The sequence below is a fragment of the Dysidea avara genome, chromosome 8 (assembly GCF_963678975.1).
Source record: "Dysidea avara chromosome 8, odDysAvar1.4, whole genome shotgun sequence".
Taxonomy (NCBI): domain Eukaryota; kingdom Metazoa; phylum Porifera; class Demospongiae; order Dictyoceratida; family Dysideidae; genus Dysidea; species Dysidea avara.
The window spans coordinates 8193715-8217882 of NC_089279.1; the positions used below are offsets into that span (position 1 = coordinate 8193715).

At 37.7% G+C, this 24168-nt stretch overlaps 1 protein-coding gene across 4 annotated transcripts in view; it reads right to left on the reverse strand.

The window, feature by feature from the left end:
- Nucleotides 1-182: 182 nt before the first annotated feature.
- LOC136264585 (uncharacterized) overlaps nt 183-24168 on the reverse strand; it is a 174580-nt gene continuing 150594 nt past the window's right edge. For all 4 annotated transcript variants that reach the window (XM_066059352.1, XM_066059351.1, XM_066059350.1 and 1 more), the window contains 3 exons: nt 1681-1915; nt 669-737; nt 183-616 (listed from right to left, as the gene is read on the reverse strand). In XM_066059352.1, the coding sequence (XP_065915424.1) occupies nt 312-616; nt 669-737; nt 1681-1915 (609 nt within the window). In that variant the 3' untranslated portion in view covers nt 183-311. The remainder of the gene's footprint in view (nt 617-668; nt 738-1680; nt 1916-24168) is intronic.

Genomic DNA, 24168 nt, shown 5'->3' on the forward strand with positions numbered 1-24168 from the left:
TCCCATCAATTCAAAGTTATGTACCGGTAAAGTACACGCATGCATGCATCTAGATCATTTTATGCATAGACATGCAAGCATTGTTCATGATATCCACATTATATACCGTCTTCATGAACATCTCTTGGCAGCACAGCTCTACCCTTTTACTTTTTAACAAACACTTGAATGATTAACTGAATAATTATGATTAAACTCCACTATAAAATCTATTTAAAGGTTATCTTGTATATTAGCTAGTACAAATTAAATTAATGCATGGATGCATTAAATATTTTAATTCACTAATTACAATACTACTAAGGGTAAAGTTACTGGTAATCTGCTATAACTGTAGGATGCTGTAATTTCTTTTCTACATCATCCACAACTGCTCTTAGGTCTTCTAGTGATTTGAGGTTTTCAATCAATGTTGACCAAGTCTTTGGGTGAGCTCCATGACTAGTGCTTAACCAGTCTATCAGGAGCCTATTGCAACATGATTTAACATCATTTTGAGGGTGTGTTTTAATACTTTCAACTTCTTCAATATCATACAGCAAAACATAAGCAACGTCTTCCCATAATGGTTTAATCTTTGGAATCACAAACTGGATTAAATGTTTCATCTTAGGTTCTGTAGTATATAGTATAATGTGAATATTAAAAGTAATTGTAAAGTTGGTTACCTTTCTCCAATAATTCATTTCCATTTTCATAATCACACATGTTCACTTGAGCTCGCTGCATGCTATAACCTGTGCAATTATATTATCATAGGTGTGCTTGTGCATTTATATGAAGCAGAAACACATAGCAACAGCCTACAGATGTTATTTATATCACAGTACTTAGCACATGTACCTATGAGCATGTTACACTTTGACATGATTGTATATTAACATACCAAAATCTTACATGACAAATTGCATCTTATGTATAGCTAGTATAGTTTTAGTGGTTTCTAGATGTGATGCAATATACGCTCGCACTACAATTTTAAATCCTAGTATATACATAAACAACACAAATAATCATCCTACGTAACCTATAAACATAGAATAATCACAAGTTTTATCAAGAGCATAGCCAGAAAGTTTAGTAGCTGACTATGCTACTAGAGCCAAAATACTGTGACTGCTGTATTGGAGTCTTTGGTTGCTCTGCTATAGAATATTTCAATCTCAATCTTAATGCTAAAATCTAATTCATGATCAGTGTCCTTATTTTACTTAAGCAGCTTTAGTTGCCTTAATGGTAGCTATCCCAATAATACTGATATACACAAGGTTTCAAGTTATATAGTTTATGTACCAGGGGTGTAGGAAGCATGGGTGCCATGGGTGCTTGGGAACCCATAAATATTTCCAGTTGCATAACTAATGGGAGCCAGCACACTGTACTATAATATTATATTAGTGAAAAGATCGAGATACTCTAATAAAGCAGTCACGTACACTTGCGACCTTTTTTTTTCTTTGGTATTCAGCTTCAACACTGGGCACCCATAAGTTAAATATCTTCCTATGCCCCTATGTACCATTAATAATATGTATGCAAACTCAATACATTGCTCCAGTGTGAGAAACATGGAGAATGCAAACTGGTTATCCTTAACAAACACCATGCTATACAACTACAAGTGACTACAAGATGCTACATAACATAATGAAGTATGCAGTTAGTAATAAAATGACATACTTGATTTATATAGTGTCATGCAATCCTGTGAACCAGCAAGTAGGTCAATATCTTGAGGTGGATGAACTCCTTTTATTATCAGGTGGCAATTTAATGGTATACACTCAGAATGGATTTTCTTGGTCACATAAATTAGTGACTTATGTACCATCCTGTGTGAATGATGTCTGGAATAGTTAGGATCATCGGTTTCCTTAAACTGGAAGTACTCCTGGTCAACTACACTTTTCTTGACCTGAAGAGATCGTTTCATATAATGACACAATAACATACAAGATGATTGAAAACACACCAACTTACAAATTGCTGTAGATTGCTTGAGATCATTTCATAGCCTGACAGAATTCTGTTAGCTATAGTTGTGACACACTGTCAGGTAGTGGGTAAAAAAACTATTTTTTTCAACTAGCCCTAACCTGAGATCGGGGGATTGCTACATAGTTAAAGTACAGGTTAAAATACAGTACTGAACAAATTTATTTTTGTGTTTGATATTTTGTGCTGTATATTAATTGCTATAATTGTCCAAATAGTTACAGTGTGGGCTTGTGTGGTAGAGTGTTGGAGAAGTTTCTGACTAACTAGTGAGGTCTGGGGCATACTCTCCTAGGAAATTTACAGGCTGTGACAAGATGTAATCTGGAAGCAATTTAGAGAAATTGTTGAGATCTAGCAAGTTTATGTCACAAAATTTATTACCATACAGTACGATAGTAACTTTATAGTAGGGACCACAAAAGAGTAGGCATGGCACACGGAATAATATCACCCAAAACAGCCTCAATTTTCCCTGATGATGAGGCAGTATTGGTTAGGTAAAACTAAACCCAAAAAAGCTTTTAGATGCTTTCAACAAGTTGCTCCGGAATTTTAAAAATAAGTTATTTAACGGAATTTTCTACTGACTGACTGAGTGACTGCCTGATGCCTTCAGACAAGCGTAACTCGATAATGGCTAAGGCTATGGGCTTGATTTTTTCACTGCTCAACGTTGCTTCAGCCCAACTGGTGCCTTTTGGCATACCGTAGAAGGGGAGGATCCAGAGTTTGGAAAGGAGGGGGGCACCTTGCTGAAAAAAGGTGAAGAAAAAAGGTCACAACAATAATAACTAGTTGTCCTTTACCGAATATATATATTATATCACGTATGTTATGTAAAATAAAATCCTTATTTATAGCTTCATAGGTAAGCTACACTGCCTCATGAACATTGTGACTGCTTTATTAGAGTAATTGACTGCTCTATTAGAGTATCTCAATCTTGTATGCAATTTTTTGAAGGGGAGGGGGGAGCATTTGCCCCAAATGCCCCATCCTAGATCCACTATTGCACAATACATATAATGCATTCTTCATGGATAGGATTTCCAATGTAAAAATTCGACTTCTTCAAAATATTTTGCTAACTGCTGTTACATGTTGGACTAACTCTCACTTGAATACAGCTGCAGTGGCAATAAATACCATTACCTTCTTGGGGTAGAAATCGGTCAAAACATCTGCAAAATCTGACATTAACTCTCAGAAGCCTTGATCCTTTATTGTTATACTGGAGTTCAACCTTTGTCTGTCAGTAAATCTTCACCTAAAACCATTGGTAGTTTGATTGGTGAGGTAGGTTTCCTGTCACTGCATCATTTGACTCATCATTTGAGCACAATTTTGGGCTCCAAAAACGAGTTTTCGTTTACGGACACCAAGCAATTGATAGCCCAACTTCCTCACACCACAGTAGTAATCATCCACCGACAAAGAAGTCACATACGAAGTATGGTTAAGTTGTCACATCTCTAACCATCTGGGTGAGTGTGATATAGGGCAAAGTTTGCTGGTAATCACACCTTCACTACATAACTTGTCTACTCAACTGTTTAAAAATAGATATCTCAGTGTAAAACAACTGTATGATCCATAAAGTATAACTAATAGCGAAGTTATCGTCGCTGCAAATTCCGCTACAAATGCACTTAGCCCAGGCTCATGTGACTAGCTATGCTCGGGTGTAATCAGTAATGATACACTGCCTACATTTGTTTGTTAATTATTACTGGGCAGGTAATGTTTGTATTGGAGGATAAAATCACAGTTGTCATAGCACTGCATAATACATCCAGTGTTTAGATGGCAGAAATCACACGAGCTTAATTTTAATTTCCTTAGCGCCATTAAATTTTATTTTATGACTCCTAACAACGATAAACTCACTTCTAGCTGTACTTTAGAGATCATGCAGTTATTTTACATTGAGATTTCTATTTTTAAGCAGTTGAGGGGGCAAGTTATGTAGTCAAGGTGTGATTTCCGACTAATTCTGCCCTATATATATATCATGCTCACCCAGATGGTTAGAGATGTCACAACTTAACCATACATCATATGCGACTTCTTTGGTGATGGATGATTACTACTGTGGTGTGAGGAAGTTGGTACTATCAATCGTTTGGTGTCCGCAAACAAAAACCCATTTTTGGAGCCCAAAATCATGCTCAAATGATGCAGCAACGGATAGCTAACCTACCTCACCAATCAAACTACCAATGGTTTTAGGTGAAGGTTTACTCACAGAGGAAGGTTGAACTTCAGTATTGTGATAAAGGATGGAGGCTTCTGAGAGTTACAGCTCATAATGTCGAATTTTGCAGATATATTGATCGATTTCTATCCAATGGAATTTATTGCCACTGCAGCTGTATTCAAGTGAGAGTTAGTCCAACATGTAACAGCAGTTAGCAAATTATTTTGAAGAAGTCAAATTTTTACATTGGAAACCTTATTATGGACTTACCAGTGTCCTCCTTTGTGTCCCATCCATCTTTGCTGACAGCGAAAAGTGTTGATTTGGTGGTAGCACATGATGGCTTCCCTTTGTAATGGAAACCGTCCGTATTTTTTGTAGTAGCTACTTTGGTTGCAGAGAAGCTTTTCGAACAGTTCTTGATTCGTACTGCTGTGTAACGGGTTGAACAAAGCAGACAATGAAGCATTATGATACTTCACTTTTAAGATGATAATTAATATAACTGGTGCGCGCGGCACCATTTCTTTCGGTGTGCATGGATTGCAGAGGTGCTGTTCTTGATCTGAAATGCTGTGTAATGGGTTGAACATAGCTGACAATGAAGCATAATGGATACTTCACTTTTCAGATGATAATTAATATAGCTGGGGTGTGCAGCGCCATTCAGATGCGGTATGTGTGGACAAGTCAACAAATAAGTGCACAGAAAAGTTAGGAATTTTCAACTACAGTAGGGACCATAACACATCGATAAAAAGTACTGAAGGTATAGTGCACAATATTAAATCACAGTAAAACAATAAGAAGTGTTATATCCTTATTGTGCATTTCCATTATGGTATCTTGAGCACAGTAGGGATATAACACTTCTTATTGTTTTACTGTGATTTAATATCGTGCACTATACTCCAACTTGTTTCAGTACTTTTTATTGATGTGCTATGGTCCCTACTCTAGTTGAAAATTCCAAATTTTTCTGTGTACTTGTATAATTACATGCATGCAAACTTACTTGATTTAAACTACCTGAATGCAGAGTGCATGGAATGTATATACACGTAAGAAAGAAAATTAAAACCAGTTGGATTGTAGCTAAGAAGTAAATTTTTAATGAACCATGAAAAGGAAAATTTTAAAAATGGCCATCTCAAGATTGGACCTTGAGGCACTTTTAGTCAAATCCCTGTAGTAATCTGTAAAAGAGAGTCAAGATGCACATCACATAATTATACAAGTATAGGGGAACATTAAGAATTTTAAGTTCGATAGGGATCATAGAGAAAAAAAAACAGTAGAAAAACAAGGTAAGTTGTTTACACCTGTGGATATACTAGTGGACATTTAGTCCCTAGTAGGATGCATTAGAGATTAAATGTCCACTAGTACATCTGCAGGCATAGGTGACCTCCCTTGTTTCCCTACATTTTCTCTATGATCCCTAATCAAACTTAAAATTCTTAATCTTTCCATACTTGTTTGCTTGTTTGTTTGCTTTTCAGCCATGAACAATCGCCTGTAAAGCGAAGCTACAAAAGTCCCCAGTAGAGAGTTAACTACAATCAAGTTACCCTGTAGAGAATTTAGCTACAAACAAATCACCCTGCGGATAGTCCAGTAATAAACAAGTTACCGTGTAGAGAGTTCAACTACAAAAAGTCACCCTGTATAGATTTCAACTTGTGGAAAGTTCAGCCACAAACAAGTCACCCTGTAGAGAGTTCAGGTACAAGTAAGTCATCTGATACAGAGTTCAGCTCCAAAAAAATCACCCTGTGGAAAGTTCGGCCACAAACAAATCATTCTGTAAAGAGTTTTTCTACCAACAAGCCACCCTGTAAAGAGTTCAGCTGTAAACAAATTCTCGGACAAATCACCCTGTGGAGAATTCAACTAAAAAAACCACCTGTAGAGCATTCAGCTATCAACCTTTGTCCTCCCATTTCCTTTTGCTGACAGCCAAGTTTCAATTTGCGGTAGCATGATGGCTTCCCACAGGAATCATCCGTATTTTCTGTGGTGACTGGATTGATTGCAGAGGTGCTTCTTCAACTGTTCTTTGTTTGAGGCACTGTGAAACAGGCTGGAGCAGAACATAATGTTTTTGACTGAACAAGCGCCCCAAATATCAATTACTGACTTGAAAGTGAAGTGGCTATTACGCTTTGCTTTCAACTATGTTCAACCTGTTACACAGTGTTACAAATGAAGAACAGGTAGGAGAAGCGCCTCTGCTAAGTACACTGTTGAACATTCTTTTACATGTCCAAATAGGTCATTTTCCATCAATTCATCACAATGATTCATGATTTGACAGCTAGTTTGCTGACTGAGGTCTGTCATGAGGTTGCAGTTGAACCCCATTACAGCCAGTTACAGGTGAACAGTTCTTCCCAGCTTCTTCAAACACTGAAGATTGTGCTTTCCTAGACATTTCAGCTAATGGATTTTGGGGAGGTCATTGTGAGAATACCATATTGATGTAAAAGTTTTTAACCCACATGTTCCAAGTAATCTTACCACCAACACCAGGGGCATTTACAGAAAACATGAATTGTGTAAGAAGCAATCGTATGAAGCTCACATATGTGAAGTTGAACAGAGTTCCTTTACGCTCCTTAACCACAGGGGGTATATAGCTACTGAAGCAACATTTTTTTGAAGTGCCTTGCCTCCCTGCTATCTGATAAGTGGGACTCAAATTATGCATCTGTAATGGGATGGGTATGATGCTGCTTGTGTTTCACTCCTAAGATCGACAATAACATGTTGATGGTGATGTAGATCATCTAAAGTCACTCTTTAGAAACAGTACCAGTTGATCTCATCCCCAGACTGCCATCACTTTTGCAATAACTGTTATTGTTTTTGTACATTTATTTTATTTGTTTCAAGGCTTTTTTTAGCTTCTTTATCTCAGTACTCTTCACAGGGTGATTTGTTTGTAGTTGAAGAGTTGAATTCTCTAAAGGGTGACTTTTTTTGCAGCTGAACACTACATGTGACTTGCTTGTGGCTGAACTCTCCACAGGATGATTTGTTTGTATCTGATCTCTCCACAGGTTAGGGTGATTTTTTGTAGCTGAACTCTCTACAGGGTAACTTGTTTGTGACTGAACTCTCCACAGCGTGACTTGTTTATGGCTCAACTCTCTACAGGGTGACTTGTTTGTAACAGAGCTCTCTACAGGGTGATTTTGTTTGTAATGGAACCTTCTACAGGATGTAGTTGAACTCTCTAATGGTGATTTGATTGTAGTTGAAAGTTGTAATAGAGAGATTTATTACATAGCTGTATCATTGTATGGTCTGTCAAGGAAAAATTGATCCGGGTAAAAACAGTCTGGCCAGACCAATTTTAGATACCAAAACTGGTTTGGCCGGACCAATTTTAGTTGATCAAATTTGATCTGGCCATACCAGTTTTGGTATCTAAAATTGGTCCACCCTGACCAAAAGTGGTCCAAGCCTAGCTATGCATGCTGGTTTGGTATGGTCTGGCATTACATGCCCACAGGGGCAGCGGAGAAAGAAATTGTTGATGTAAAGGTTCCAGATTCCATCCAGAGATAGCACGAAGAAGCTATACCCTTCCTTTAACCAAGCAAGGTAGCCCATAAAAGGCTTCATGCAGTCTCTACCTTTCTGTCCCGCACCCATGACTGTACATGCAGTAACTTTGTTTGATCATAGTTATAGACTCTTATATGGTTTGATTCACTTTATTGGTGGAACTGAATAGTAGGTGCCAGAACGTATATACAGGAGATATACCTACAACATGCACTGAGGTGTGGCTCGGCCATGAGGTAAGTCAGTCTGCATGCTTGCAATGGATGGCTAACTTGCACCAGCACAGCAACTCTTTTACTAACCAAAAAGTATGTAACTGAAAAATCGGTATGGGTAAAACTGAACAAAATAACAAAATATTTATAGCTGTATATACACCAAATTTGGAAAACAAAAGAGCTTAGTTAATCTGGCTAAGCACCTACCAAGCTCGTATCCATCCAGTGGTATAAACTCTTGGGTAAGCCTGCTTCGTCCGGATTAATTTGGTGAACAAAACTGATAGATGCATATAGTTTGGTGGACTACATCCCAAAACTCACAATAGACCTGAAAATGGTTTGGCAGCCCCTGGTTTGACCCAGATCAATCTTGGTCAGGCTGGACCAATTTTGAACGCCAAGAATGGTCTGGCCAGACCAGTTATGGTTGACCAAAACTGGTCTGGCCAGACCAGTTATGGTTGACCAAAACTGGTCTGGCCAGACCGATTTTTGCTCCAGACCAAATTTGGCATTACAGTTCTATTATGGTGACTGCACTATTAGAGTATCTCGATCACTTACTTGTATTAACACCTAGTTGACTTTTGTAGATTCAGTGGATTTTAATCTGATTCCTTGCAGCTAAACTACTGAGAGATCATTGTACAATAATTAATCTACCTCTCTACCTATTTTCAGCTGATTCCATTAGTTAGTTTGCCTGGTAGGCATGGCAAGCAATACTTTTTATTAACAAAACTCGATTGTGTGCTTTTTACACATGGTTGGCTTTTTTCCATGACTGTTTAATAGTGCAATTTCTTTCAAACCACAAAAGGTTTGCACTACGATAGTTACCCCATGTACAGACCAATCAAGATCGATTATCTGTCATGTGGTTTACCCTGGAGGTGTGAGATGGGGTGTAATCTACAGAACGGAATGGAATCATAGCCTAAATCACGGAACGGAACACTTTCTTAAAACTAATCTTTGCAACTTACTATAGCTGAAGCTGCTCTTACAAATTATTGGCTGCACCTCCAGCAGATGATCAAACATACCCAAAGAAAGATAGAAGTAATTAAAGGATCGATTGTGGGTTAATGGTAGTTGTCATTAGTAACGAATTATTAATTTGGGATTAGCTGTCTCATTGATGTTCACTTCCTGATGTTATTAAGGATGGCATTTAGTAATGATGAGACAAGCCTTGTTACTGAAAAAACTAATTGTATGTGAGTTGTTTCTGCTGATTTTGACAATAAAATGCAGCCTGGGCATTTCAACTATAAATTAACCTTGAGTAAAATGTAGCTACACAAAGAAAGCAGAAATACAACAATGACATGAAAGAGCCAGCTGAATTAACTTAGTCTAAGCAAAAGGTTAAGGAATATGTGCAGCTGGCATGTGAGAAGCAGTGACATTCAGACACCAGTGAAAGCTAGGATATATTCTGTAAAGATCAATGAAATACATGGATTCATCAACATTGCAAGGGACTACATAATGCCAGTAGTGAGTTTAAAGGATCTATTGTACAAATCAAAGAAATAATATTTTGTCAAACCTTACCGACTTCAACTGTGAATAATCTTGGAGTTTTGGCATTGGTCTCAAGGAGTATTAATATTGATTTCAAGGCTAGCATCTTCAAGCATCCCCATCAGCGTTGAAACCGGGTCACTACTGCTGACCCGGATGACCCACTGACCCGGATAGCAATCTGGGTCAGACCCGGATTTGACCCGGATTAATTAAAGCCGAGGCGTGCGATAAGAGCTATGTTTCAGCTAGTCTTGAGCGAGCGAACGAGACTAAGTTTTGAGCGTTCGATTCGTGTTGAGTAAATATTGCAACTTCAGCCTAGCTGTAGGTTGAAGACCAAAAAAAAAAAGGTCATCACCTACTGGCAATAGCTACGCCTCACCATAGATACCCTCAGTTTCATGCTACATACTGCACTTACTAATAAATGGGCGTGGCTGAGCGTATGTTGGTAACGCGATAAGTGGGCATGGCTCACGAAAGAGCTACGCGATAGCGTTTATAAGTTTCCACGTCATCAAACAAACAATTTCGTTTCTCACGTGATCCAATCCGGGTCAGACCCGGATAATTTGTAAACTGGGTCGGACCCGGATGACCCGGAGAAAATGTGACCCGACCCGGTTTCAACGCTGATCCCCATGCAATATCCAATCAATGTTAACCCACCATACTCATGGCCACACACCAGGCAACAGACCAACATATATTATTATTATGTGAAGTTGATTTTTCTCGTGGAAGACTTCCATCTTGGATTTCTATTGACTGGAAAATTTTAATGTCTGCAACTCAAAACCTAGACCCGCGTATTAATGAATGAATTTTTTACACACCTTTGGTTCTATAGTGCTAATTCTTGGTAATAGGAAAGAGAAGTTCAGTTGGTCAGAGAAGGCAGTTAACCCAAAAAAACGTATACCAACAAAAAGCTCTAAGTTATATTTGTAAATTTATTTTTATACCAAATGCTATACAGTTTATGCTTCATGTAGTTTAGTGGTACACACTTAATTAATATGTAGTCATCTGTTCCATGCGTCCCCATCCACCAAACTTCATTACTGTTACTTCACATGAGATGCCTGTACATTTATAGTATCAACAGATTAGCCTACAAAACTGACAAAGTTAGATACGTAGCTAGTAAATGTTAGGACAAAAAGTCTTGAGTGATGAAATTGGTGTAGCAGATATGTAGCTTATAGTTGCTTGAGAGTTCCATCAAGAGTACACTAGGTCACAATAGAGTACATCAAGGTATCTGAGGTGAGTGGGAGTATGAAGTGATATATAGCATCATAAATAATAGCTGCCCTACGGAATTAGCCTTATGTGCAACATAAAAATAACTTTATGAAACATCAATAGCAATGAATTGGTTTGGTAAAAGACTGACTGATCATTATTGAGTGGCCACACATGTAAAGAGCATTTACAAATATTTCAAATGGAAGGCCACAGATGGTAGCATACAGTATTTAATTATCCTGTGGCTGCACTTTGTAACAGTCCCCCTGTAGATTCAACACTAAACTAATAATCTTGAAATCTTCTCTGCATATATGTAGCAATGGAACATAGGCTGTGATCATGTAGAGCCCAAAGTACAATTAATGCACCAAAGGTATGCAGAAATTCACTGCACTTTGTGATGCAACACACATTGTAGTGTGTATAAGAATTGCTATACAATAGCAGTTTGTATACACTGTAGATGCAACACACAACCTTATCTTAACACCACCTCTACATACATAATACCAATTGAGCACAAGCTCATGTAGAGTTCAATTTTGAATGCATCAAATGTGTGTAGATAAATATGGTTTTTGAAGATTTTAAAGTTTCTCAGTTGGTTGAATTACTAAATGGAGAAAGCAGGATTACCAGATACCACATAATATATTGTGAATGGCATCGATCCAAAGCAAGCTGCATGGTGGCCATTGGGTGTCTTAGTTCACTAGATGTTTATAGATTAAGTTTTATCAGACATTGCACAAGGAGACTTGGGAAGAATGGGATCTTATAATTATCAAATTATGCTGGTCTAGTTGGGAGCTTTGCATTCAGGGCTAGAATTTTGCAGTTGGCTTTCCAAAACTAATTCATCTGTAGCAGAAAACGTTTTTTTAAAATCGCCACTAAACTTCTGCAAATAAAAATTTGACAAATCCATGCATTCCATTAGTCTTCACTGAACATCTGGTCCTAAGTCAGTGGCTTCATACACTACACAATTTCCACACTTTCTGCTTCTTATTCAACTGAACTTTTTGTCACCAGTGTTTTTATATACTTTCTTTCTGGACATTTACTAATGACATGGATGAGAATTATTGGTATTCTAAATATCTTGTCAATGTCGATGGAAACAACTTAGTAAATTCAATTAGCTATTGCAGTAACAAAACTTGCCTCTGTCTTGTAGCAAGTTAAAAGTGCCCTGTTGGTATATTAGGAGGTGAACATTACTGAGACGGCTAATCCCACAATCAAAATTTTGTTACTGTGACATAATGCACGCAATAATTACTGCACACTGTTTACTGTGTATGCATAATTGGGTTGTAATTTACACATTTATTAACACATTATTTTATGGTAATCTTGTAATAGGTAAACACAGTTGTTTTTGTAATACACTTACTAACACTTTTGTAAACATGTGTATCTATAATATGTATTCATGTTAGTGTTGCACCGATATCCAAATTAGCCGATTATTCCGATAACCGATATTAAGCAACAGAATTAGCTGATACTGATAACCGATCCTATATATACTAATAACCTAACACTCATCCTCATCATTATTACATGACTCATATTAGAGACATAAGTATTGATATACAGCTCATTTAGACTAAAATTTAAAGTTAGATGAAAACCACAAGTAAAAGTTACTCATGGTAAACCAGTTTTAAGTATATTTTACTACTGCACAACAGTGGCTGGCACTACATAGAAACACCAAAACCTCAGTTTACTGTTGGGCATGTCCTAAAACCTGACAGCTTACTATGGGCATGGCTTGTAGTCACCACTAAACCGTCAACACATAACTTAATTAAAATGCCAAATAACTTATGTCTAGCTTCCTCCTGTAGTCACCACTAAACCATCAACACATAACTTAATTAAAACTCAGTACCTTATTTGTACTGTCAAACATTTTATAGTTGTAACAGGGCACGAGTGATTTGCCAGAAATGTATGCCCAAAGTCCAATGGTGCAGCCTGAGGACTGCAGGCTTACATTTCTGGCAAATCAAGAGCGCCCATGTTACAGCTAATATATAACACTTCCATTAAGGCCTATAGCCTTAATGCCAGTATGGGTGGAATCACTGGATTCAACATATATGCATGCCTGAAAGATTCGATTATGGCTAGGCAGCAAGTAACGGTTGTAGTAAATTTTGGGGAAGTTACAAGTGTTTTAATTCTTTCAAGTTGTTTAAAGACTAATTACAACGTATATTAAAGACCTAAAGGGGTAAGCTTCATTATATACAGAGTGGTTAACTCGTGTCGTCCATAATGTGGGCGTGTCCACTTTCAAATATGTGCCGAAATGCTTGGGAATGCATTGTAAGACTAGTTCTCACCTTTAAGTAACATTTTCCAACTTGTAGAATGGCACAGATACCAAAATGCCTTCATTTGACTGCTGCTTCTGGCAACACTTCAATTTGTGGCAATCATCATGTGAGCATTGATTTATTCCACAGTCAATTTTGGTCTGAGCTTGTATAAAACAAACAGAGGGTGGTACTACTACCTCATCCACATCAAGGCCATACTTGCTTTGATGAAAGTGGCTAGTGCTTTTAGAAGTGCAACCACTTTCCCAGGATACATTTCAATGTACACCGGCGTACATTTAGATGTCTCCCTGTGTTGAGGCATACATGGCAAATGTATCCTCTGGAATTCCTTTGATCTGAGGTGTGAAAGTATTACATTAATAATTATACAACTAAGTACTAAGAATATAAGAAATGTGGTTGAAATTACGCCATAAATAATAAATAAATAATGTTTGAGAAAACTACAAGGCCTAAGGATTCACACTCACCGGAAATAGAATCCATGTTGTATGAAGAGACAATCATATAATGGACGGGTAGTTTCGTGGAGGTGATAGAAACGTACAGAACTACTGTTCATTTGTGTTTGATAGTGGGCGACAGCGACTATTTTGATTGGAAGACGAGTGGTCGCCACGCCAGCCTGCTTAATAAACAACATGATTGGAAGTTGCTACTAATCGCTGGAGGTTAGTTTGTGTTGGTTAAACACTTTGATAGTATTATCTCTTTAGTTTCACATAACTAGGGTACCTTCACTCATGTATGGGATGGGAGAAAGCGTCACCTGGCAGGCCATTGTGCGAAGGTGCAGTTTCCAGCTGGTAAGTTTGTGTGATGATGCATAGCTCTCCACCTGAAGCCTTTTAGTGCCAGGAGTGCCCAGACTGATCACTGATATGGGCCCTGAGAAAACCGGGGGGTCCGACACCAACTGGAATCTGACACAAATCACTTGGAATCCCACAATGGAATCTGAAAATTGGGAAAGAATTTGGGAATCTGGAATCTCGACAAACTTTCTATAAGTCCAAATATTTCTAATAAATTATACTTTGTATTATCTCATGTGCTGTGTTGCAATCAGCTTCGTCTCGTGAGCACAGTGCACATGTTTCGACACATTTGTACAGGCCTCACCAAAGATCCAATTAGCCTGGAAGCCAGCTGAATGCACAAAAAGTGTCAATATACGTGTTGCTAGCTATGTAAATTTCCAAATTTGAAATGTGGAATCTTTGCAAAAAAAATGGTGAGATTCGGAATCTTACACGCGACTTTTGGGTGGTGTCGGACCCTCGGAGAAAACTACATAAATATTCACAGCCAAATTGCATCCCACATACTGAACGCTGATGGAGAGAACAAACACAACATACACAAATATGCCCTTAGGCTGATAATTGCTGTGTGCATGTTTGTGCTTGCTATTAACTGCTATTATCAAACAGTGCGGTCGTACCGTTTAAGTTGGGATTGTGGTGAATGTTTCATGTGCTGCCCACAATTCTGCCTTAAAAATCATCCTACAGATATTTTACGTGGCAAAAATCACTTTTACGGAATAGTACTAGTCCATGTAATGCGTAAAACAGCATTAAATACAACTAAACACTTACACGTGGCTGGATATAAAATTTTGATTTTCCATATCAACACTTTTCTGTAGACACCGCAAAATTATTTCAGAAAGCGCTTATGCTGCTGAAAGAGCGGGTGCTTATAATTTCAAGTGTTGCACGTGAAACATTAGTAGTCACTTCGACTTTTGCCAAAGCCTGGACTGCAATTGATGAAGAGACGTGAGACGGACTGATACTCGACAGCTTGTTCCTCTGAACACACTGACTCAGCCACTCAGTGCCGTACGGCAAGATCAGCAACTGATTAATGTGATTGGATATTATACTTCATCCTGTTAGTCGAGACTAAGCTCCAGACAACTGAAAGGGCCTGTTCGTTTGAACAACTTCTGGCTGGAGTGAATAGAACGTGGACCACCATACTGAGAATGCAGGTCATAGATCTGAACGCCACTGCAGCTACTACAATCAAAGCATAGGTAAGCTATGCACACTACTACGGGCCTATATACTTCCAATTCTGGCACAGGATGTACTTTAATAAGCTGTAACTAGCTCGCTGTGCTACAACAAAAAATCAAACAAACTAGTATTTTTAAAATTGTTGATTTAAAAATGATGATGGTATTACAGCATAGCTCGATGGGAAAGTCCCTACTTTAGCACATTAGCTATAATTTTGCTCAGTGCCAAAGTAGGGACTTTCCCATCGAGCTATGCTGTAGTATCATCATTCATCTCTTGTTTCACTACTTTTTATTGCATAGATCTCTACTTCATTATTAAATTAACAATTTTTTTAAATACTAGTTATATGTAGCTACAGTCTGCCACCAGCAATGCTCCACATACTTGTGCACACTGACATGTCCATGAAATTCTGGTATGCATTTCAGCCAAATTTTGTTCTCCAATTTTTTTTTTTTTTGGTCTTGCAGCATATCCACGGCATCATGTGATCATTTTAGCACAAATGACCCAACTCATGTTAAATATATACATAACTCAGATATCAGTTGTAGGTGACAGACAGTTCAAATACTCTGCTTTTATCCCAATCTTACCGTGGTTTGTTCTTGGAAACTACAGCCATGTCTTAATCCAGCACTCTAATCCATCCTCGTTTAAACATATGTAACCGGGCCTGCGAAAACAGGGCATGTGGGCACAAACTACACCCTATCACACTACAGGTCATATCTCAGTATTGAAACAGAATGTTTGCATTCTTTAACTTGCATCATAAAGCCAAATAAATGCTTGCTATGGGCCAAAAATGTCATTGCCATAGCATAATGGTATGAAAAGTTATGAGTCAAGGAAGTTTGAAAAAGTAGGCAAAAATCATGTGCCCACATGCCCTGTTTTCGCAGGCCCAATCACATATCATGTAACACAAATTGTGTATAATTGCATAAAAGTAATGTAATAAGTATTCGTTGGATGTTTAAGCTTTACTGCTTGTAGGCGTCAGATTCAATACCATGATTCTCACAATTTAAAGTGCAATCTCACATCCTCACATCTCCATGGTTGGATAATTACTGGTTGTAATTGCATACTAATACATCCCTTATGTTTATGTGCCAGTCAATTCCTCTAGAATTGTATTTCTGTGCATCTTTTCTACCAGCACACACTGTGTTGATCATGCACTGTTTGTACATGCCCCATTTAGTAGGCTGTCCTGTTAGTAATTGTATTTGCCCCGGGCCTAGTAGCAATTATACCCAAGTACTGAAGATAATAAGAAATGTGGTTAAAATTATGTCATTAAAAATGAATTGTTATACAACCAAGTACTAAGAATAATACGAAATGCGGTAAAATTACGTCATTAATAATGAATGAAATAAATAAATAATAAATAATGTTTGAGAAAACTACGAGGCCTAGAGACATGAACTAAGCGGGGATAGATTCACCTGTGAATGAAGGCACAACCGTATAATAAGTACGCCTGTTCATGCTGATGACTTTACCGTACGTGTAATTCTATATAACGCCCGGCACCACGCCCTTGTTTAATTACAGATTGCTCGAAGGAGAAGATTAGTAAACGTCGCGGAGAGGCCAGGCGCCATTTTACTGGTAAACAACAACATTACAAGTATGTTTAAATGTTTGTAACTGTGTATTTTGTGTGCAGGATATGCACTCCAGGCGTCATGCAGTGAACAACCAGCTGATGACCAGTTGGGATACCAGCTGATACGTTCATAAACAACCAGCTGGAACAACAAGGTAATGAATAATGTAATACTTGTACCGATAATTGTATTATACATCTTCATCCTTCATCTGGCTTGCTAGCGGCTGGAATTATTTTCCACTTGGCTCGGCTTAACTTCTACTCTACTGTGAGTCTGTAATAGCTCAAGAGCCGATGCAGTGCTGCATATACAACAATGTGTAACTATCTCCTGTATGTTGTGCATGGCTGTATGCATAATATTATAGACTGTAATCACTGTGCCAATGCCACACCGCTGATATACTGGTACATCACCGGTGGCCTCTAGTTACAACAGAGTCTGTTGTGCCATATTGGCTTGATTGGGATCAATTGCTAATTGTGCGCCTTCATCATATCCCTTATTCTGCATAGCCTCACTTCACTGCTGAGTCATCTTCAGAGACACGTCACACCTACAATATATAGTTACTTTCAATATAGCTAACTTAACTTGGTTTTTGTGTAGGTTGTGTTTTAGTATTGTGGTTTTCTGATGCCAGCTAAACTCCCTTGCCTGTGTACGTATGCATATATATCATTTCCACAGGTACACGCACACTGCTCTGAGTGTTTCCTATGGCACTGTTTATACTTGCCCAATGGGTAGGTTGCAACATTGGTGTATGTGACGCGGTCCTAGAATAAATAAATAATAATAATAAAATTAATAATGTTTGAGAAAACTACAAGGCCTAAAGCTTCGCACTCACCGGGAATAGAATCCATGTTGTATGAAGAGACAATTGTATAATGGGCGGGTGTTGTCATGGAGGTGATAGAAATGTACAACGGTTCTATTTAATGTAGGGTCCGCAATGAAAAAATCGATAATCATGGAATCACTCCCCTACTATTTTAATCTGTAGGGCATATCAAAGTATTTTTGTACATACCAATAAACCTTATTTATCTTTCTCCATACGATGGAAATCGCGATTGTTTTGTGCTGGAAACTGTGAAAAATTGTGTGCTCTCTGGATGAAGCATGGGTACCTTCCCATACTTGGCATATATAGTCCAGGTCTATACCTGATTATAACCCACAGCAAAAATTAATTGATTTGCTACTGTGGATTTAGTACGGAGCTACTCTTTGCCGAAAATCATGTATTTTTGGATTTGGAGCAACCCAGCAATCAACAAAAGGAAAGCCAACAAACCTTCACTATACAACGATGCAGTTTGGTTATCACTTCATGCACAGAACAAGTTTTACATGGATCTGAGCTTTCCTTCCATCAAACTAAGGGGAATGAAATTTCTTCCTAGCGCGTCTGAGACTAAAATAGGAGGTGTGGCTGCAATAACTCCAAGTTTTAGTTTTTCCAGCAAGTTATTTCTCAAAATTATGTTGTGATCAGCTAATGGTATTAGTTTCCAACCAGAAATGGATCACGTGATTATAGATTGATTTTTTGTGTGCATTATATGGTTAGCTATGTAGTGGTATAAACCTGGCAAATTTCACTAGTATTTTTATCAGCATTTGACTGAGACACCACTGACGAAGCATAGAGCTAGGCATAATAAAACTTGGGTCATACCAAAAATGGCAGGGTTGTTTGTATGTAAGATTGAGATACTCTAATAGAGCAGTCATGCAAACAGTCTCCAGTCTCTCTATTCTGTGAGGCGGAATCCATAAACAGGAAAATTAAATGTCAGGGTAAAATTAAAAATTACAATTGGAAAGAAACTCAAGAGTATCAGATTACTGGTTGGGGGCACAGAATTCACATTATGAGTGCATCGCTATACCTAGAGACAATGTTTATAGAGACAAGATTAGCTGATAAGAATAATTATGCTGCTTTCAATTCACTACAATAATAATTCTATATAGTTACAGGGGCATTTCAAAAATAAATATTGATATGAACTGGCCACCTTGTACTACTAAATGGCACAACACACGCTTTTGATCAATTAGCTATACCAAACTGTACCTGTAAGTTTTGTACATTCAATAATTGTAATGATGTGTATAGGTCCTTCTGGCATACTGCTAAGCAAAAATTCATTACACAACTGGCTGTCAAATTTTAATGATACAAATATCAATCTGTTGTGCAAAATTATAATTTTCCTGTGCCTTGTACTCCCATGGTGGTGGCTCTGCACAGTAATAAATCCTATACATTAATATAATTATAATTTTAGTGGTACAAGTATATAATTATATTTTAATTAATTTTGCAAGCTTTTTAATTTGTGTTTTGCTTGTAGGATGTGCAATTTTATGTTGAATTATAGCTACAGACTGTGTATGGTATATATTTGGTACGTAACATATTGCATGTGTAAGATGTTGACAAATACAACAGATACACTCTGCAAAAAGTGGGATATAAGATGGTATTTCCAGTGGCTTATTGAATACAAATAAGCCTTAATATAAATCCTGTATTATACTAATTTTATACTTTAGTATAATCCATACTATACTATTGCATATATGGTTTCAGTTTACTTATCACATTACCTGAAATAGCTTATATCTAATAGAATGTCCACACTATACCATCACATATATGGTTTCAGTATATTTAACACATTAACTGAAGTCTTACAGGAGATTGTTAGTATAATACAGGTTATACCAAGCTTTTTTGTATTCAATAAGCCACCGGAAATACCATCTTATATCCCTCTTTTTTCACAGTGATATCCTTTTATTATGAGTCATAAGTTTAATAAAGATTTATGATGCTCAGTATAACATGCAGTTTCAATGGCCTATTTCTTCCTACTATGGATCTATTACCTCAAATGTGACTTAAAATGTGATTTCTAAAGTATACATGCGATTTTCTTCAATGACTTATAAACCTCACATAAATTCAGGAATGGCTATACACATGCGTAGACAGCCATACACATGCATAGACAGCTCTACAAAGTGCACGTTATACATATATTATAGAGCACTCAGTACATTGTGACTGTTATAACAGTTATCCAACAGGCCATTGGTGTTTCTCACGATAAAGCCAAAAATAAGTAATACCTTTCTATCAGCTATGGGTGAAAAACCTAAAATCTCTTATTTGTTAAAGGCTCATATATAGTACAGAGTAACTGCCTGCAGCCTGCTGAAAAAAAGGTCATGTTGAGGACCTCCCTAACCTTAAAGAAGAAAAATTAAGTACAAAACTAGCTAAACTTATATACCACTGATGTAAATGATTTTTGCTGGTTCTACTATATATATATATATATATAATGCTGGAACTTAAGAATTCGGCGGTATCGACTCTACCTGATGGTGTTACTATTGCCAGGCGTTCAACAACGTCCTTGGCAAATGACTTCGGGGACATAGGCTTCTTCTTGGGGGTCTCACTGATGATTTCTGCAGACACATCCAGGAGACTACTATCCATGTCTTCAATAATGCTACTTGTGTGGTGGAGAGAAAAAAAATGTAAATAATAAAATGTTTAATTTTAATACTGTAGTAAGTTAAGATATGTGTTAAGAGGTGATTGGTGAGAGAGAAGATGGTAGACGGAACTTTGTGACGTTGTTCAGAATTCCAGGAGACTGACAATAGTATTGTCAATAGTCAGGTAACTAAGAACTTAATGCTAGTCACTATGCAATACTCTTTGTCAGCTGTCTGCTTCAAATCCGTTAAAATACCACAACTGTTTATATGACTGTTCTATTAGAGTATCTCGATCTTGCATGCAAACAATCCTGTCAATTTTGGTAGGACACAAGTTTTACTATGCCTAACTCTAGTAGCTTCGTCAGTGGTGTCGCAGTCAAATGTTTATAAAAATACTAGTAAAATTTTCCCACTACATAGCTAACCATATATAGCTATAATGCACACGAAAAATCAATCTATAATAACGTGATCCATTTCTGGTTGGAAACTAATACCATTAGCTGATCACAACATAATTTTGAAGCATAAATAACTTGCTAGAGAAACTAAAACTTGGAGTTATTGCAGCCATGCCTCCTGTTTTAGTCTCAGGCGTGCTAGGAAGTAAGTTCATGCCGATTAATTTGATGGAAGGAGAGCTCAGATCCATGTAAACTTGCGCTGTGCATGAAGTGATAACCAAACTATATTGCTGTATAGTGAAAGTTTGTGGGCTTTCCTTTTGTTGATTGCTGGGTTGTTCAGGATCCAAAAATACGTGATTTTTGGCCGATTTTTGGCAAATCCACAGTAGCAAATCAAATTTATTTCTGCTGTGGGTTATAATCAGGTATAGACCTGGACTATATATGCCAAGTATGGGAAGGTTCCCATGCTTCATCCGGAGAGCACGCAATTTTTCACAATTTCCAGCACAAATAATCGCGATTCCCATCGTATGGAGAAAGATAAATAAGTTTTATTGGTACGTAGAAAAACACTTTGATATGCCCTACAGGTTGAAATAGTAGGGGAGTAATTTTGTGATTATCGATTTTTTCATTGCGGACTCTATTTAATGCCGATCAAAACAGTTAGCACGTGACACCCACTATTAATCACGCTATTAATAGACCAAGCGGATTCTAGATAAGCGAACTGCTGTTTGCGTTTGAAAATGGGTGACAGCAACTATTTCGATTGGAAGATGAGTGGCTACTCCTGCTTATTATTATTATTATCAATTTACCAAAAAGGAAGGCATACACAAAAGGCAAAGCCTATACAAGGTGTCCGCCAACAAAAAACAAACATACATATACATATACCTACAGTACACTACAAACTAAACAGTACACAACAAAACACAAAACAGTGATTAAGAAGTTACTTGACACATAAGTAATTATAAAGGTGATGCCGGAAAGACTTTCGATTACTGTCTTCAAGGATATGTAATGGCACAGTGTTCCAGAAGAAAGTTGTGTTGACAAAAAAAGAATATCTCCTAGAATTAATGGTGGACTGTGGAGGGACTAGTGAAAGATGGTGACTTCTGGTAGATGCTATGGAATTAAATGAACAGTGACTATTAAATGTAATAGATGTTTGCTGGTGATATATGTCATTGAGGAAACTGACCGAAAGGAAACTTCGTCTTGACTGGAGAGAAGGAAGGTGAAGTTGGGAGCAACAATCATTCGAAGAAATGGTCCAAGAGCTGGTAGATGGACTCCAGCGACTCCCACAGATCCATCGAGCTGCCCGCTTTTGTAGGAACTCTAGTAGTTGGATATCTCCCAAATTATGGGGATTCCATACGACTGCAGCATACTCTAGTGTTGGCCGGATGATAGCTTTGTATGCGGCACACTTAGCTGCACAGCTGCAACCAAACATTGATCTACGTAAATAGTTCAAAGACTTGGTGCCCTTACTGACAACATACTTGCAATGCTTAGACCAGTTTAACTTGGAATCTACCTGCACACCAAGATACTTCACAGGATTACTCCATGAAATAGGTTGATGGTTAATGGAGTATGTAAATGGAATTGGTTTGCGTTTGTTAGTAATCATCAAAGCTTCACATTTGGTGAGATTTAACTTTAATTGCCAGCGACTAGCCCAAGAAGAAATGGCAGTGAGGTAATTTTGTAGGGAAGAACATTCCTTGAGAGTGTTAGCTGGAACATAAAGTAAAACATCATTAGCAAACATTTTAACAGTGGAGTGTTTTACAACAGAAGCCAAATCATTTACGTAAATAAAAAACAAAAGTGGACCCAAGACAGTTCCCTGTGGAACCCCAGAAGTAACAATGGCCCAATCTGAAAAAGTACCATTGATTACCACTCTTTGTTTTCTTTTAGTTAGAAAAAATCTAAGCCATGACAGTACTTTACCATGAATTCCTAGAGAGCTTAACTTAAGCAGAAGGCGTTCATGTGGTACAGAATCAAAAGCCTTCGCAAAGTCAAGCAGTAGACAATGTACAGTGTTTCGTTGTTCTAAACATTGAGACCAATCATCAACAGCCTCAGTCAGAAGAGTTACAGTAGATCTTTTATTTCTGAAGCCAGATTGAGAAGGACTAAGCAGTTGGTGACGCTCCAAAGCAGAAACTAAGTGTCGGTGCAAAATACGCTCAAAAACTTTGATTACAACAGAAGTGAGACTGATTGGTCTGTAGTTACTAGGATTATGCTTGTCATTACGTTTGTGTATCGGAACAATATTTCCTGAAACCCAGTCAAAGGGAAGAGTACCTGTTGATAGTGATTTGTTGAATAAGTGACAAAGAGGAATGGAAATATAATCTGCAGCATTTTTCAGTAGAAATGAAGTAATATTATCAGGGCCACAGGCTTTGTTAACACTCAAGTGGCACAGTTCAGCATGAACTTCTTCAGGTGTTATAGAGATTGAGTCGATGATAGTAGGATGTGAGGATTCAGGAGTTAGTGAGTCAAGATTAGAGGTGTTTTCCTTGGTGAAAACTGAGCAGAAATATCTATTAAACAATGATGCCTTGTCAGAGTCTTTGGTGATTGTATTACCAGAGTCATGGAGTGGAGGGATGGGATTACGATAGCCTTTCACTGTATTAATCCACCTCCAGAATTGCTTTGGGTTGGTATGGCTCTGCTGACACACTAAATTAGAATGACTAGCAGTCTCTTGGCGACACTTTGAACGGACCAGGTTACTGATAGATTTATACTTTCTCAGAGTGGCTGGATTACCTGAACGCTTGTACTCACGATATAAATGCTTTTTCCTGTGGATTAATTTTATTGTAGATTCTGAAAACCAATGCTTCATTTTCCGCTTATTCCAACAAACTGATGGAAACACATAATCCACAGCAGAGAAAAATAAACCTTTCCATTGAGACCATGGTAACTCAATATCACTATTCTCAAAGTCAATAACTTCCCAGGAAACACGGGACAAAACTGCTTAATAAACAATATGATTGGAAGTTGCTGCTAATCGATGGAGGTTAGTTTGTGTTGGTTAAAACACTTTGATAGTCTTGTTTCTTTAGTCTCGTGTAACTAGGCTACCTTCACTCGTGTATGGGATGGGAGAAAGCCTCACCTGGCAGACCATTGTGCGAAGAAGGTACAGTTTCCAGCTGGTAAGTTTGTGTGATGATGCATAGCTCTCCACCTGAAGCCTTTTAGTGCCAGGAGTGCTCCACATATCCATGAAATGGTATTGCATTTCAGTCACAGTTGTTCTCCAATTTTTTTTGGTCTTGCAGCATATCCACAGCATCATGTGATCATTTTAGTACAAATGACCCAGCTCATGTTAAATATACACATAACTATATCAGTTGTAGGTGACAGA